Source organism: Panthera pardus, unplaced genomic scaffold (assembly GCF_024362965.1).
Source record: "Panthera pardus isolate Hobbes unplaced genomic scaffold, ASM2436296v1 HiC_scaffold_2, whole genome shotgun sequence".
Lineage (NCBI taxonomy): Eukaryota > Metazoa > Chordata > Mammalia > Carnivora > Felidae > Panthera > Panthera pardus.
Window position 1 is genome coordinate 96,830,693 of NW_026526765.1, and position 18,913 is coordinate 96,849,605.

At 33.3% G+C, this 18,913-nt stretch overlaps 1 protein-coding gene across 3 annotated transcripts in view; it reads left to right on the plus strand.

The window, feature by feature from the left end:
• AP3B1 (adaptor related protein complex 3 subunit beta 1) overlaps positions 1 to 18,913 on the plus strand; it is a 262,084-nt gene that overhangs the window by 172,721 nt on the left and 70,450 nt on the right. For all 3 annotated transcript variants that reach the window (XM_053907254.1, XM_019462933.2, XM_053907253.1), the window contains one exon: positions 9,873 to 9,945. In XM_053907254.1, coding sequence (XP_053763229.1) covers positions 9,873 to 9,945 — 73 coding nt within the window. The remainder of the gene's footprint in view (positions 1 to 9,872; positions 9,946 to 18,913) is intronic.

An 18,913-nucleotide genomic window follows, 5' to 3' on the forward strand; every position in this document is an offset into this window, starting at 1 on the left:
AAGGGGAAAGTAAAAGGAAGTCACAGAAATAGTATTGAGCAAGGTGATATAAATGTATATACATAAGAAAATGAGACAAGTAATGCTTTTTAAAAATAGGTGTTAGGGGTAATAGAATACTTTTAAAGGTTTAATTCAAGGATATACGTTCTTTAGTTAATAAAAAATACAGTAGCCATGTATTTAAAAACAAATGTAGGAATGACTTATGTAATAGAATGATAATGCTTTCTGATTCACATTTATAACACTGAAACTTATCTGCTTAGCAGTAAAAAGTGAAAGTATAAATTGAGGGGTGCCTTGTTGGCTCAGTCAGTAGAGCATGTGACTCTTGATCTCAGGGTTGTGAGTTCGAGCCCTATGTTAGGTGTGGAGATTACTTACAAATAAAATCTTTAAAAAAGTATAAATTGGAAAATGTAATTATGAATATTAATTTCAGACCTTATACATATCTTTCTGATCTTTAATTATTACTCCTTTCCTATAAATGGATCATGTTGATCCTAGGCTTCAAATGTAGTAGTTTTTTAGAAGTATATATTGTATTATTCCATATGTTGAATATGTGGGCAAAACTTTGCCTTTTATTGAATTCTGTTTTTTAACCTAATATTTTCCTCATTTATTTTTTCTATTAACTTGAATTTCTTTAAGAAGTCACCTGAGTAGCCAAGGATAAAAATAAATTCATTCAAGTAGATAATTGCCTTCTCCCATCCAGAGATTTATTATTATAGAATAAGCATATTTAAAAAATAAAAAAAGAATAAGCATGTTTAAAAATTGGCTAGTTTTTGTCTTGCCTTATTGCAAATATTCTTGCATGTGGTTAAACCTATTTTAAATGTGAATTTATGTTTAAAACGTATCTATTTATAGTATATAATCTAAGATTTCTATTTTCCAAAAATTCACATAAAATCTTTGAGATTTTTATGTTTATTACTCTGGCCTGATATAAAAATTTATCACATAGTGAGTTTGATGTCCTCCCATTTCCTACTTACATTAAATTACTTATGTTAAATTATTCATTTCATATTTATATATTTTAAAGTTTAAGATGTTATTTAAAATAAAGGAGCTTTAGAAATTGACAGTAAGTACAACCCAGAATAAGAAATAAGTGTTTTAAAAAATGAGCACACAAGAAATCAATGAACATCGAGTGGGTAGAATTAAAGTGCATTATTCTTACGAAGTTTTGTAAAAGTTAAAAAACTGTAGACTTTAGTACCTACATAGTATTAGAAGTAGGGTTTTTTTTGTTTTGTTTTTGTTTTTTGTTTTTTGTTTTTTAGAAGCAGGGTTTTAGGACCGCATTAAAAAGCCACAGAGGTAGGGGCACCTGGGTGGCTCAGTCAGTTAAACGTTCATGTCTTGATCTCATAGTTGTGAGTTTAAGCCCGGTTTTGAGCTCTGTGCTGACAGTGCGGAGCCTGCTTGAGATACTCTGTCTCACTGTCTCTCAAATAAATAAACAAATATTTTTTTAAAAATTAAAGCAAAACAAAAAAGCTACAGAGGTATCCCAGGTTAGCATTTCAATTTGTTTCTTTGTCATACACTTTCAGTGATCAGATTAAGTCTCTTAATAATTGAAAATATTTTCCTGTAGGACATCAGTATAAAAGTTAAAAGTATTGCGATGAGCTAAGACTCTTGAAAAATTCAGATTTTACTCACATTCTTGATAGTTTTATGTCCATGTATTTTGTGTATATGGCTTATTTTTTCCATATTTAATGCCTTTTGCTGGCTATAATAGACGATAGGATTGTTTTAATTTATCTGTTGGAATATTCTCCACCTTGAGGCCACCATAACTATTTTTTACTATTCCTTTCTGAGTAATTTGGAATATACCATGCAATTACAAGTATACCAATTTTCAGATAATGGGCAACTCTGTAATTATAGAATTCTTCCTTATACCAAGTGTTGTGGCTTCTGGTCTAGATTATGAGTAATGAAGGCAGATGGTGGGTGCTTTACCTTAATTTAGCATGTCAGTTTGTTAGTGCTGAAAATTCATACTCCTTGAATCTGCAGCTAGACTAAGTCTATACTTTTACTATTTCTCTTCTTTTTCTTTCACTTGGATAGTGTGTTTTGGGGATATTGAGCACAGAAATGAGGCCTTGGAGGTACCTTGATTATATAGCTTTGAGAACAATTTATTTTATGGTGTCCTATGAGGTATATAGTGTTCTACTTTTTGGAAGATACTACCTTTATGCTACAGTTTCCTCATCTATAAAGTAGAAATGCTAATTCCTACTCTACTACTTTCAAGTGCTGTTATAAAAAATCTAATATGAAAGATCAATATATAATACTATATAAATATAAAACAGCAGTGTTAACATTTTTTAACGTGAACGAACATTAATTCCCTGCAAAACCAAAAATACTTGAGTTATAGAACACCAATGCAGAAAGGAACTGAAATTTTTTTAACTCTTAATGTCTCCTGTGTTTTTCTGACTTTTTATACCATTCAAGTTGTAAGTTAATGTCCAACTATGACCCCTTTCTGGAGAAGACTGAGCTGCCATCCACTGTGGGCGTCTTCTGCCTCTCTGCTATCTAATATACAATCTCTATTTACCTGCCTTTTCCTTTGAATGTAGCTCTGAGTAAGCAATTCCTACCCACTTAGCCAGGAAAAAGATTAAATTACTCTTGGCCTTGATTTGTTGATAATCATCTGCCTCTTTTGCACCTTTAATCTCTTTCTCCACGAACTAATTCTTCCTCTGCCAACCAAAGTACTCAAGTCTTTCCTGGCATCTGGCGGGTGAGGAAGTAGGAAGAGGAAGAGAGAGTGTGTGAGAGACAGAGTTTAGAAAAATAATCTAAGTAGTCTTCGTCCACAACCTCTTAACCCAATTATTTCTTAGTCCCTTTTAGATGTGTTTCAATTCTTATCGCCTCCTACAGATACTGCTCTCTGAAAAGTCAGCCATGATCTTTCCCAAACTCAGTGACCTTCTCTTGTTTATTATATTCTTCTTCTTGATCTTTTTATGTGACTGTTCCCCGACTACTTGAAACTTCGCATTCCTTTTCTTCTGACTTCTTTGACCTTTTAGTCCTTTGATTGCTTTACTTTTTAACCCCTGTGACATTCAAGTGTGAACATTGCCCCAAAGTTAGTGCTTGGTGCACATCACTTCTTCAAATATATTAATCAGTGTGAATCAATATATTTTTAGTCTTTTTCTCTACATTTTTCCTGTTGTGAGACTCATTCACTCCCATGGCTTCAGCTAAAACATTTAGGTGAAATGTTTCCATAATAACATCTCTAAGTCCCTATAACAGCTCTAACTTCTCTTTACAAATTCAAACCAAATTTTTAGACCTCTTAGAAGCTACTGGCTTCCCAATCCATTATAGCCAGAGGAACACTTGCTCTTCCATTTAGTACTGTCAGTCTTTCTGTTTTCCCACATCTGTAGCCCCAGAATTTATCTCTGACTCCTCCTTTATCCTGTATGTTTACACAGTTGCCAAGTCTTAGAGATTCTCGTATCTATTTCTTCCTTTCCTGCTACACCATACTAGATCGGCTCTTCATTACCTTACTCATAGACCATTGCCATTGGTCATCCTCAGACACTTGCCCAACCCAGTGCTTCTATACAGCTGCCAGATTAATGTTAAACTTATCCATAATGGTGCCCCATTATCATCTTGGTTCAGTAAAAACTCTGCAGGCTAGCATGTCCAAACCTACCTTTCCAGTCTCAATTGTCTTTGTGGTCCCTATATACTAATCCCAAGAGACTACATATTTGTAGTTCTCTTAATATGCTGTATGCTTTCCCATTTCTGTCCTTTGTTTTTCGTTTTGTACTATTTCTCTCATAGAAAATACAAGCTGAGGAGAAAGTGGATTTATATCCAAGAATGGTCCTTCCACTTCTCCTAGTTGGGAATGACTGCTTGGAATGAAAAATGTTACTGATGAGAAAATATTACTCAGTGAATGGTGTAAAGATAGTCAAAAGAGTGAAAGCTGCTGCTGAATTGTTTGTTCTTGAAGTGTTTGTCATTGAACACCGTGCCCCAGCATATCCATAAGATATAAAACTATATATAGTCATACATTCTGGTATTATGTTTGTTATTGATTGGAAGATGTCCTCATTTTAGATCAGATATTGTCAGTAATGACCAAAGAAAATTATTTTGTTCTTCAGTGACAATTATTTTGATGGGCAAGCATATTTTTATTGGTAGGTGTTCTTTTCTGAAATGTATTTGATAGAGAAATATTTTAATTTAAGTCTGACTCTTTTTATGAAATGATTCTTTTGCTCCAAATAATGCCTATAACAAAATTACTTTTAATAGTTTTATAAATTTTAAGTGACTGCCCATGGTTTACACAGTGTAAAGGGAACCATTTTTTTTTTTTAACAAAGAAGAGTGGGAAGAGAAATCAATAGTGTAAAATGCATTTTATCAGAAAGAGATACACATTTATATCGCTTCATTCCATTTTTTACCTGTATAATTGAGTTATACTCCGCTTGTAGTTAAAATTGTGTGTTAATCAGATGGTCACACTTTCATTTAAAATACTTTTTTTTTTAAGTTACCAGGCTTTTTGGGGCACCTGGGTGGCTCAGTCGGTTGAGCGTCCGACTTTAGCTCAGGTCATGATCTCACGGTCCGTGAGTTCAAGCCCTGCTTCTGGCTTTGTGCTGACAGCTTGGAGCCTGGAGCCGGCTTCGGATTCTGTGTCTCCCTCTCTCTCTTCCCCTCCCCCATTCATGCTCTGTCTCTCTTTGTCTCAAAAATAAATAAGCATTAAAAAAAATTTTTTTCTTAAGTTACCAGGCTTTTGAGTTGTTTTAACTGAATCTATGCTTTGATGTTTTAAAAATAAGGCTATGTATTAGTGTGTTCCTATATACTATAGTTATTTCCACATCAGCTTGTTAGTTCATTCTTCATGCCTTAACTGATATAATAGTTCTGATTATATCATCAGTGTCTGTGTACCAGCTGCTAAGGATTTAAATAAGTTTTATTTAAATGATAAAAATTTAATTTTTTAATGATAAAAATTTTAAATCATGATTGTAATTTATTGTGTATAACTTCTGTGTATTTTCTTTGTAAATATATTAACATTTTAATGATATAAACTGTATAAAGCATAATTTATCAATGAAAGTAAATATATGTAACATACTTGCACTTAACATTCCATATTAAGAGCTTTTCATATTTGAAAATTATCTTAATCAAAATTGCGATTAATATATGTACTACCAGTGAAGAAAAACAAAACTATCTATATATACATAGCATTGTTTGAGATGCTGTCAGTTATCTTTATTACAGGTTACGTGGATCTCATAAAACTTTGCTAGTCTGTTTTGGGGAGGGATTAAATATCTTAAGTGCTCTACAGACCAGCCACTGTTACTATAACTATGTCCAGACATTAGTAAATGTTAAGATATGCCTTAGTAAAAGATCTACCGTACGAAAGATTCTTGGGGATAAAGTAAAACTGGCCTGTGCTGTGAAACATCATGGATAAGAGAGAGAGGAACTATTTTCCGATTGGTTTTCTGCCCTGTTTGAGAAATAGAAAACAAGTTTTACTTGTATTTTTACAAGTATTTATGTATGTAGCAATTGTAGAACTTCTGTGAATATTGTACAATATTATAGAACATTTCAAAGCCTTGCCTCTTTCAATTTATGTTGTTCCTAGTTTAGTTTATATTTTAAGTTCTGCAGAACAGAAATATCATTTCGCTTTACTTGAAATCTTTAAATCAAAGTAAAGACCATTAAGAAGTTTTCTTATTGAAGTAAATACAATCTAATAGGGAAGATTTGTTTAACAGTTTAGACTTCTTTTCACTTAAAAAGAATTCTTAATTTACTGGCAGTGTACTTTTGTTTTAAAGGCCAGTGTAAGTGTGAGCCTCAAATTTCTTAAATCAAATTTGTTAGATGACTTGAAGGCAAGAGAGTCATTATATTGTCCTTGGTTGGTAATTCTAACTGAAAATATTTCATGCAAATATCTTGCCCTGCGAGGCTAGAAATTAGCCTTGAATTTTTGTTGATTTCAAAGTACAATATGAGTTTGACAAAGTTTATATACCACTTATCCTGTTTTACAGTTTTTAAATTTCAATCTTCTTTACAGTGGTTTCCTCGTAGGAAGCATGCTTGGTGCTTGTTGTTTCAGATCTTTTTTTCTACTTGCTTTTTGTTTTTTAATCAGCATGAAATGAACATGCATAATACATGAAAAAATCTTTACAGATATATTATTACATATTTATTTGTATTATTTGAGCTTAATAAGTATTTCCAGGATCTTTTTTTTTTATTATTTGAAATGAAATAAATTAAGTAGAAATCAGTTTCTTAACCCTGTGACTTTGTATTTTATTTTGAAAATGTTGATGTGTTGAGGTGTATAATCGAATACCATAGAAACAAAATGGAGATTTGAGGGTGATGAATTGATAACTAGGTATTTTTGTAGTGAGATTTTAAGATCAGTTACTGTTGTCCTTATAAAAGTCTAATACAGTCACTCAGCTGTTAAAAACCTAATCCTCTATTTAAAAAAAATATACAAAAACAAATTGTCTATCTTTCTGCCTGATCTCTTCTCAAGTACTAACACAATGGAAACAGTGGGTGATCTGTCAGTGTGTTTGGTTTGTCAATGATGGTTTTGTATAAATATTGGGAGGGTAAGAAATAAAATTCACACAGTAAAATATGATTTCATCTGCCTTTTCTCTGCAGCTCCATGGCTCATGCTGCGGTGTGAAATTCTCATTTTACACACTTTGCAGGCGGAGCACATGAATTATGCATTGAGCAAGAAAAATCTCCTGCCTCAAGTCCTATATGCATTTACCCAGGTTCTGTCTCTATTACCAAGATGAATTGCAAATGGAGAAATGTTTGATGGAATAGGGCTCTTAACTTCTTTGTTTAGAATTCAGATTTTTATTTTTATAGTAGATCCTTTAAGTATGAAAATGTTTTGAACTTACTATGGATTTTTTAAAATGAAAAATGAAATATAATATAAGAGAGGAATGCCAAACACATCACAAAGCTTTTTATAGCCTTGATTTGGAATGCAAGGCTTTTTCAATTCAGTAGAAATGACCGTTATCTATTGCTAATGTTGTATTTCAGTCACCGGTTATTTGCTGTTCTCAGAAAGTCAATGAAATTCTGTTCTTTTGAGAGCCTTTTTTCTTCCTGTTTTAGACTTCTAATAAGAGATTATGTCAATTTCACATGCAGCTCTGTCCTATGCTGTATGTGACCTGATGTGTACTTAATAGATACTGTTACACACTCTTTGCCGTGAAGTAGAAAATAAGGTATAGACTTGTTTCCAGTTTTAACTTTATCTTGATTTGATAGGTTTCTAATTTTTCAGGTAGTACGGTTACAGTTCCATAAAGACAATCATGCACCATCGTGGATTATAGGAGAAGCTATACCCATTGTACTCAGCATAGTATTTTGATAAGTCACATGGTGTTAAGCTCTTTTTGTTACGTTCTTTCTCCACAGGAATGATATTCTAGTTGAGATGGCATTTTCATTCTGAACCTGTTTTTGTTTATTTCCACTTTAAATTCCAGCTTCAAAACTAACATTTCTTCTGTCTTTTCCCCCAACCCTGGAAATTGTTATTCGTTTGAAGTGTGAAGAGAAGGACAAATATTTTTTGCTTTTTTAAAAATAATGAGTGAAAATTAAAACCCATCTAGATAATTTAAAGTTTTCATTGGCAGAAATAATTATTCTCATAAAGAAAACCAGTGCTGATGTTTTTAGTTAGTGTTTTAATATGTATTCTTGTCTGATACTTGAAAATAATTTGTTTTGAGTTTTGGCATGAGGAGAAAACTAGCATTGCTTAAGATCATTTTAAAATGTTACCTAACATACAGTTTGATGTATTGCACTTTGTAAGAGTTCTAGCATGGTATAGATGTTAAATGATGGTAGTGTACTTTTTGCTTTAGTGACACCTTTCTATGGTTAGAGGAATACTTCAAAAAACTTGTAGAGGAGCTTGAGTGGCTCAGTCGGTTAAGTGTCCCACTCTTGATTTCGGCTCAGGTCATGATCTCACAGTTGTGAGATTGAGCTCTCAGTAGGGCTCCATGCTCAGCTTAAGATTTTGTCTCTTTCTCCTTCTGCTCCTGCCCTGCCCACGCCCTCTCTCTCTCTAAAAAAAAACAAAAAACAAAAAACAAAAAACTTCTAATAATTCATACAGATAAGCTGTAAACTCTTTTGTTAGATTATAAGTTACCTGGGGGTGCCTGGGTGGCACAGCTGGCTGAGCATCCGACTGTTGGTTTTGGCTCAGATCATGATCTTGCAGTTCATGAGTTCGTGCCCCATGTCTGGCTCTGTGCTGATGGCACGGAGCCTGCTTGGGATTCTGTCTCTCCTTCTTTTGCCCCTCCCCACTTGTGCTCTCTCTCACTCTCTCTCTCTCTCAAAATAAATAAATAAACTTAAAAAAAAAAAAGTGATTAAAAAAAAGGATTATAAGTTACCTGAAGGCAAGGACTAGGTCTGTCTTGGCTTATTACTTCCTTTTCTTAGCAAAGAATCTGATAAAACTTTAAAACTCTATATATATCTTTTGGATGAATGAATGATTGAGTAAATGAACAAAAACATTTTAGCAAAAACTTAAGTTTTAATTTGAGAAAATTTAATGTAAAAAGTATAGATTTTAAAGATAAGTAACTTTGATCCAAATACATCTATTTAGCAACCTAATCTTTATTGGTCTTTAATTGTTTATAATGCTATTCATTACTGTACTTGTGTGCATGTGTGTGTGTTTTATATTTATTATAAATTTTATATATTTTATATATATTATACATATATGTATATATAATACATACACACACATACACACACACACACACACACACACGCATATATATATATATATATATATATATATATAACACATCTTTTCTGAATCTTTGACCAAACTGTGAATACTCAGGCTTAGGGATACTGTTTTCTAATGCACGGTTGTTCATATTTCAAAAATATAGATAGATTAAATAAGCAGATCTGAGGTGGAGGAAACCCTACATATGTGCAGATATGTTTCGAAATACTTATTTTCCCCAAAGGAAAACAGTAAAGGAAGTAAATGAATACTTTTCTTCCCTAAAGAGAAAGTGCCTGAAAATTTCATTTGTAGATTTTACTGAATACCTTTGGCTGAAGAAGTCTGATGCAACTCACTGTTCAAATACAAAGTACCTAGTGCAATGTCTGTCACAGACTACATCTTAGAAGAGCTGATCTATCACAAGCCTCTTGACAATTTCAGACCTAAGCTTATATTGTTTGAGAAATTCTTTTTCTTAAATTAACTTGTTTAAAAATTATTTTCAACATGTTTGTAGACTTTTTACCAAAGAGCCACTTTATATTTTTATATTAGCGAAAGTTTTTGGGTCATAAAATAATTATTTACCTTCAAAGTTTCTTCTTTCTTCTTACCTTTATAATCTTTATTTATTTATTTATTTATTTATTTATTTATTTATTTATTGGACCTTTATAATCTTTAAACAGACTATTCTAAGGTAATAGTTTGCATGGTGGGGAAGAAATACTGTATGCTAACTGAAATAAAAATTTTGATTAAAAAATACAGTCCATATAACCATAGAGAAAGCTTAATTTGATTGATTTTTTCTTGGAAGACTAAGCAGAAGAAAAATTGTTTTGAAACATTAAGAACTACTTCATTGATTTTTTTATTATAAGAACGTGTAGTAATTAAATTATTTATTTTATAGGAGAAAGAAAACAAAACAAAACAAAATATAAATCCTCTTACCAAAGATGTTTCACTTCTAGATCTGGATGATTGTAAGTATTAAAATTTCAATTTTTTCTTTTGTTTAGTAGTAGTATTTGCTTTTATAGTACCTTTTATTTATGTGTCACAAAATATGTTAACTTCTATTATGAAAGATTTATAGATGAATAGACCAAGAAAGTTTGAGAAATTAGTCTATTAGTATCTTTCATCTAATCAGGTTATCAGTTTTATATCAAATGAATAAATATAATTGGTCAAATAAAAGTACACCAAATTCTTTTTAAGATATTTTACTTTAATAATTTATACTTGCTTTAGTAAATAATTATCCATATCTCACAACTTCTACGTTGTTAATTATAGAGATTGAAACATCTCACTTAAGGAAGTAGGGAATGAGGAAAATAACTGGAAATGTAAAAGACACCACGATGTTCTACTTGGTGCACTTTTGGTAGGAATAGAAATAGATAACGAAGCTTTTGGAGGCTGGTGTTGCTATATTTGTCAATATTATAACTGTACAATATCTTTGTCCTACCAAATCCACTTCTAAGAATTGAGAATCTTACTCATATACTCACCCAAGTGTGCAAAGGTATATTCATCTTCTTTTAAATACTCTTGCATTGCGAGAAAGAGATAATGGAACTAACTAACTTTATTGGTATGTAGATTTTATACAGAAAAAAGAGAAACAGCAAGTAAAATAGTATAAATATTAAACTACTGTCATTTTGCATTATAGTTTTTTCATGCTAAAGGGAAGTTATGTGTTTAGATTGTCTCATTTTGTCATAAATAGGACTATTCTATTTATATTGTTTACCTGGCCTATCTTCAGTAATCATGGCAAATTTTTAATATAGAGAAATTATAGAGAAATACTTAGCATAAAGAAAGTAAAAATAAAGTTGGAGCCTATGAACAATTATACTCCAAAAAGCTTGGAAAACTGAAAGAAGTGGATTCCAAGAAACACAACCTTCTAAGACAGAATCATGAAGAAATTGAAAATCTAAGTGGACTGATTACAAGTGATGAAATTGAATCAGTAATTTTAAAACTCCACAAAAATGAAAGTCCAGGACGAGACGGCTTCACAAATAAATTCTGCTAAACATTTAAACAAGAGTTAGTATCTGTACTCAAATTATTCCAAAAAATTGAAGAGGAATGAATGCTACCAAATATACTTTACGAGGCCAGCATAACCCTTATAGCAAAACCAGAGACACCCTAAATATAAAATTACAGGCCAATATCCATAATGAACATAAAGGCAAAAATCCTTAACAAAATATTAGCAAGCTGAATTCAACAATACATTAAAAGGATCATGCACCATGATCAAATGGAATGCAAGGATGGTTTTATATCTGCAAATCAGTACACATGATACACCACATTAACAAAAAGGATAAAAATCATATGATCATCTCAATAGATGCTGAAAAAGCATTTGGCAAAATTCAGCATCCATTTATGATTTAAAATTCTCAATACAGTGCGTACAGAAGGAATGTACCCCAACATAAAAAAGGCTATATGTAACAAACCCACCGCTAACAACATATTCAACTTTGAAAAGCTTAAAGCTTTTCTTCTAAGATGGGATCAAGACAAGAATGCCCATTCTTCCCACTTTTATTCATCATAGTACCGGAAGCCCTAGCCACAGCAGTCGGGGAACAAGAAGTCATCCAAATTTGAAAGGAATAAGTAAAACTATTTGCAGATGACAGGCTATTATGTATAGAAAACCCTAAAGACTTCACCAAAAAACTATTAGACCTAATAAATAAATTGAGTAAAATCAGTGGGTATGAAATTAGGATATAGAAATTCATTGCATTTCTATACACTAATAGCAGACTGTCAGAAAAAGAAATTAAGAAAGCAATCCCATTTACGATTGCATCAAAAAGAATAAAATATCTAGGAATGAATTTATCCTAGGAATTGAAAGACCTGTATTCTGAAAACTATAAGACATTGGTAAAAGCAATTGAAGATGACCCAAATAAAGAAAAAGATATACCATGCTCATGGGTTGGAAGAATTTATAGTGTTAAAATGTCCATACTACCAAAAGTAATCTGCCGATTAAGTAAACTCCCCATCAAAATACCAATGACATTTTTCACAGAACTAGAACAAAGAATCCTAAAATTTTTGTGGAACCACAAAGGGCCCCAAATAGCCAAAGCAATCTTGAAAAAGAACAAAGCTTGGAGGTACCACACTCCCTGATTTCAAACTATACTATAGAACTATAGTAATCAAAATAGTGTGATGCTGGTATGAAAACAGATACATAGGCCAATAGAATAAAATATAGAGCCCAGAAATAAACCCTCGTATATATGGCCAGTTAATGTGGGACAAAGGAGGCATGAATATAAAATGGGGTAAGACAGTCTCTTTAATAAATGTTGTTGGGAAAACTGGACAGCTACATGCTAAAGAATGAAACTGGACCATTGTCTTATACCATATACAAAGTAAATTCACAGTGGATTTAAGACGTGAATGTAAGACCTGAAACCATGAAATTCCTAAAAGAAAACATAGGCAGTAAGCTCTTTGACAATAGTCTTGGTATGTTTTTTGAACCAGTCTCCTCAGACAAGGGCAACAAGAGCTAAAATAAATAAGTGGGATTACATCAAACAAAAAAGCTTTTGCATAGTGAAAGAAACCATCAACAAAACTAAAAGACATCCTATTGAATGGGAAGAGATATTTGCAAATCATGCATCCAATGAGAGGTTAATACCTAAAATATATCAAGAAGGCACCCAACTTAGTGTTAAAGAAACAACCTTATTAAAAAATGGGCAGAGGGTTTGAATGGACATTTTTCCAAAGAAGGCATACAGTTGGCCAACAGACATATGAAAAGATGTTCACCATCACTTATTAGGGAAATGCAAATCAAAACTACAATGAGATACCACCTTACACCTGTCAGAATGGCTAAAATAAAAAACATAAGAAACAAGTGTTGGTGAGTATGTGGGGAAAAAAGAACCTATGTGCACTGTTGGTGAGAATGCAAGCTGGCGCAAACACTGTGGAAAACAGTGTGGAGGTTCCTCCAAAAGTTAAAAACAGAACTACTCTACGATCCAGCAGTCACACTGCTGATTATTTTAGCCAAAGAATACACAAACAGTAGTTCAAAGGGATACATGCACCCCAGTGGTTATAGCAGCATTATTTATAATAGTCAAGATATGGAAGGAGCTCATGTCCATTGATTGATGAATGGATAAAGAAGATGTGAATGGAATATTATTCAGACATAAAAAAGAATGGAATTTAGCCATTTGCATTGACATGGATGGAGCTAGAGAGAATAATGCTAAGTGAACTAAGTCAGTCAGAGAAAGACAAATACCATGTGTTTTCAGTCATGTACAATTTGTAAAACAAAACAGGAGTGCCTGGGTGGCTTATAGTTCATTAAGTGGCCAACTCTTGATTTCGATCAGGTCATAATCTCACAGTCTGTGAGTTTGAGCCCCATGTCAGGCTCTATGCTGACGGTGCAGACCCTGCTTGGGATTCTCTCTCTCCCTTTCTCTCTCTGCCCTTACCCGGCTTATGCTCTCTATCTCTCTCAAAAGTAAACAGATAAACATTTACAAACAAACAAACATATAAATAAATAACAAAACAAGCTAGCAAAGGCCAAAAAAGAAAAAAGAAAGAAAAGAAGAAAAGAAAAGAAAGAGACAAATTAAGAAACAGACTCTTAACTCTAGAGAACAAACAGGTGGTTCCACAGGGGAGGTGAGTGGGGGGATGTGTGAAATGGTTGATGGGGATTAAGGAGTGCCTTTGTCCTGATGAGTACCAGATGATTAAAATTAAAACTTAAAAAAAAAAAGAATAAAGTCATTGGCTTCAAGGAAAACAAGCAAATGAACAACAGTAACAAAAAACCCACAATAAGATATTACTTCATACTTTTCAGATTAGCTATTATCAAAAAGACAAAAAGTAACAAGTATTGTTGATAAAGTAGAGACATGGGAACCCTCAGACACTGTTGGTGGGAATGTAAATTGGTGCAACCACTATGGAAAACAGTATGGAGATTTCTCAAAAAATTAAAAATAGAAATACCATGCGATCTAGCAATCCTGCTTCTGGGCTGTTTGTCTACAGATACATGTACCTCTGTGTTCACTGCAGCATTATTTGCAATAGCCAAGATATAGAAACAACTCTCTGTTGATAGATAAATGGACAAAGATGTGGTGCACACACACACACACACACACACACACATACACATATGGTGAGATGTGGTGTGTGTATATATGGTGTGTATACGCACACACAGCCATATTACTCACCTATAAAAAAGAATGGAATCTTGCCATTTCCAACAACATGTGTGGACCTAGAGGCTATTATGCGAAGTGAAATAAAGGATGAATACTGTATGACTTCATTTATATGTGGAATATAAAAAACAAAACAAATGAATTAGCAATACAGAAACAGATTCATAGGTACAGAAAACAAAGTGTTAGTTCCCAGAGTAGGGAGGATTTAGGGGACAGGCAAAATAGGTAAAGGGGATAAAGAGGTACAAACTTAACAGTTATATAAATAAGTCATGGGGATATAAGGTTCAGCATAGGGAATATAGTCAATAATAACAAAGTTGTAACAACTTTGTATAGTGGCAGGTAGTAACTAGAGTTATTGTGGGGATTATTCTTTAATGTATAAACACCGAATCACTGTGATATACACCTGAGTAAAATAAAGTTCGACCCAAATTTGCATCATTTCACTATTGGCAAAGATTTATGAGTTAATATCATTTTTTACCTATTGGCAAAGATTTTATTTATTCTTTTCACTATTATGTATAATTTTATTTTATTTTCAATATATGAAATTTATTGTCAAATTGGTTTCCATACTTGGCGAAGATTTTAAAGCAGCATCCAGTGTTGATAAGGTTTGGAGAAACAGGCACCCTACGTATGTTTTTGATAGGAATAAAAGTAGGTGAAGCTTTTAGAGTCATTTTCGCAGTATTTGTCAAAACTTAAATTGCACACACCCTTTGAACTAGCAGTTCTTTTGTAGGAAAATCAGATCCTACTTCTTTCTTGTTTTAGACACTTTAATGGCTTAATTTTGCAGTTAAAGTCTATATTCCTAGGTGTCTAAGACCTTTAGGTGATCTGACTCCTGTCTACCTCTTACCTACTATGCTCCTCTGCATTTCTGAAATATACCTGTCTCATTCCTGCCAAGGGCCTTCGTACTGCTGTTACCAAAGAACACTTCTTTAGATTTTCTTATGGCAGACTGCATCTTATCTTTCAAATCCCGGATCAAAAGTTACCTTCTCTTACACAGCTTTATGAATCAGCCTTGATTGTCTTGAGAGCATTTTTCACCATCTGAAATTATCGCAAATATTTGTAGTACTTTGTTTATTGTCTGTCTTGCCCAACTAGGATACAAATTCCATGAGAATGGAAACCTTGTCTTTCTTACTCACTGGTGTTCCTAGTACCTAGAATGGCACCTGGCAGATAGTGAGCACCCATTAAATATTTGCTAAGTTAATAAAATATGCAAAGGTATATGTAAAAACCTCGTTGCAGCATTATTTATTACAGTGAAATCCAAAATCAAATAAAGTATCTACCAGTAGGATGATACAACTTATTAACGAAAATGAAGCAAATCCTTGTGTGCTAATTATCTAATTATATACCAAATTATTGTAAGTTAAAAAAAAAGTACATGTAGATCATAATTCCACTTCTGTAAAAAAAGAGTAAAAGAGGAACTATATCCAGCACACGAGCACAGATATGATTGTACTTGCTATTTTTCCAGAAGGCTGCAGAATAAACAGTAAGGGTTAGCTCTGGCCCCTTTGAGATATAGGACTAAACTAGGAACAGAGGGGAGAGAGAGACTTATTTTATATTTTATGTCTTCCTGTCACAATGAACATTTTACATGAATATGGAACTTTTACAATTTAAAAAGTTTAAAATTGTGGAAGAATAATAGTCAAGTGTATTTAAGAAGAAATTAAGGGGGCGCCTTGGTGGCGCAGTCGGTTAAGCGTCCGACTTCAGCCAGGTCACGATCTCGCGGTCCGTGAGTTCGAGCCCCGTGTCAGGCTCTGGGCTGATGGCTTGGAGCCTGGAGCCTGTTTCCGATTCTGTGTTTCCCTCTCTCTCTGCCCCTCCCCTGTTCATGCTCTGTCTCTCTCTGTCCCAAAAATAAATAAAAAACGTTGAAAAAAAAAAATTTAAAAAAAAAAAAAAAAAAGAAGAAATTAAGGGTAAATGTTACCAGGTACTGGAGTGCAGAAAATTTACTTTATATTACACTCCGGATTTCCTGGCAGCTAAGGAAAAATTGAAACCTGTAAAACGATACAATTTTTATTATTTGATTCTTTTTAAAAGTATGTTTTCATATGTAGCAGCAAAAGTTTTCTTAAACACTAAGTTTTAAGAATTTAAACATGAGATGTTTTTTAATTTTAAGGAAATTTCACCCTAACTTACATTTTAACTCAACATAGGATATATTTCTGGGGTTTTTTTTTTAATACCTGAGAACTATTTCTTTTTTTTTTTTTTTTAATGTTTTAATTTTATTTTTGAGAGAGAGACAGAGTGCGAGCAGGAGAGGAGCAGAGAGAAAGGGAGACAGAACCTGAAACAGGCTCTCGGCTCTGAGCTGTCAGCGCAGAGCCCGACACAGGGCTTGAACCTTACGGACTGCGAGATCATGAACTGAGCCAAAGTCAAATGCCCAATCGACTGAGCCACCCAGCCGCTCCCCTGAGAACTGTTTCTTTACAAATCTTTTATTTTGCATTTGTCAGAAATAACAATCAGAGCTTCTCTTTTTAACAAGTCAGTTCAGCAAGCATTTGCAGATTGTCTGCTAAGTGTAAGGGTACTTTGCTGGATACCCTTTTTTTGTTTGCTAGGATGGGTAAATAGAATTCAGTTATCCTCTTTCAGAGACTAAAATCTAGTCTGGGGCACAGATACCTGAACAGTAGAGGTACAAAGTGTGAATAAATGAGGGAGGAGACGAATTAAAAAGCTATAAAGGTCTTGCGGAAGAACTGTGATCCTAGCTTAGAGGTAAAGGTAAGTGGAGGGCTGCCCGGTGGTTCAGTCAGTTAAGCATCTGACTCTATCTCAGCCTGGGTCTTGATCTCAGGGTTGTGAGTTCAAGCCCCGCACTGGGCTCTGCACTGGGCATGGAGCCTACTTTAAAAAAAAAAAAAAAAAAAAGATGAGTGTGATGGGAGAAAATCTTTGTTGATGATGGTTCTTAAGATACTGATTTATGCTGCTTATTAACCTATAGTAGTTCCCATTGTCTATGGCAAACAGTTTGTTGATCAGAAACTAAAATGTCACTCTCCAATAGCTTGAGTTTCTCAGCTGTGAGAATTAGATAAATTTTGAAGGAGGGTCAGACACATTCCTTATGTTTTATTTAAGAGGAACCTCATAATCCACAGAGGTTATGTATTCAGTATGCACTGCATACCAGGAAAACTACAAGTACTGAATTTTATCTGTTTCTTCTTTCAAAAAGCATTTATTGAACGTTGGCTGTGATCTAGGTAATCTGCTACATGCTGGAGATTCTAAATGGATACAACACTGTCCCTACCCAAGGAGCTCTGTTTCTCCCATTACACTTAAAAAGTTCCTTGGGTATTTTATATTTCTGGAAATGAAGATATCTTTCAGTACCCCATATCATGTGATCTTGATGGGATGATCATAAAGCAACAATCATACTCTGGTGTTCTTTTATAGGACATGTAAACCTGTGTAATTATACTGTTGCTTCAACTAACAGTGGAGTCTTTTTAAAATTTGTATCAGCCACCAGTAATAATGCCTCACCTAAACCTTATGGTCTGTGATATCATACTGTTGAATAAATTGTAGCAGAGGCAGTAGAGTGGAGTGGCAAAGAGGACAGTGGAGCTGGAGTGTCTGAGTTTGAATTCCAGTTGTTTTAATTACTAGCTGGGTAACCTTGGACAAATTACTTACTCTGTCTGTACTTAATTCCTTTAATATATAAAATTGGGATAATAGTAATACTTTCTGGCAACATTACGTGGATTAAATATACCGATAAATGTAAAAACACTTAAAACTCTGCTGGGCACTATGATATGCATTATGTAGGGTGTTACCTATGATGGAGATGATTGTAAAAATGATGCAGCAGCAACAAATTACATTTAACAAGTTAAATACAGTCACGTTACACCATTATATACTAAAACTTTTATGTAGTCTTAAGTTTTGAAACAAAACTTTGATCAGAAGAATAATTGTATAATTATGCAATAGACCTTTGAACATTGCAGGGTTTAGGGGTACTGACCCACACACAGTTGAAAATCCACATTTAACTTTTGACTCCCCAAAAACCTAGCTACTAATAGCCTACTGTTGACTGGAAGCCTTACTGATAATATAAACAGTCAGTTAACACATATTTTGTATGTAATATCTATTATATACCATATTCTTAGGATAATCTAGAGAAAAGTGTTATTAAGAAAATCACAAGGAAGATAAAATATACTTTTAGTATTATACTATATCTTTAAAAAAATCTACATAAGTGGATCCACATAGTTCAAACCTGTGTTGTTAAAGGGTTAACTGTACTTTAGTAAAAAAGTGTTTTGCAGGAAGTTTTAAAAATAAGAAAATAAGTGTGTAATCCAAAAACCCTTGGTTTACATTCTGGCACACCAGTTCAGATCTTTTTATATGCAATTCCCCTTCCCTCCCCTCCTTGATTTTTGATATTGCAGGGATATTCTTATCATTTGCTTCTCTGTTTATCATACGCTTTCCTTTCCATGCCATAAATATTCTTTAACAATTTCATTTTTAATGATTGCATGGTTATCCTTTATGTTATTGTAGTAAATTCTGTTTAACAGGTTTACTATTGTTG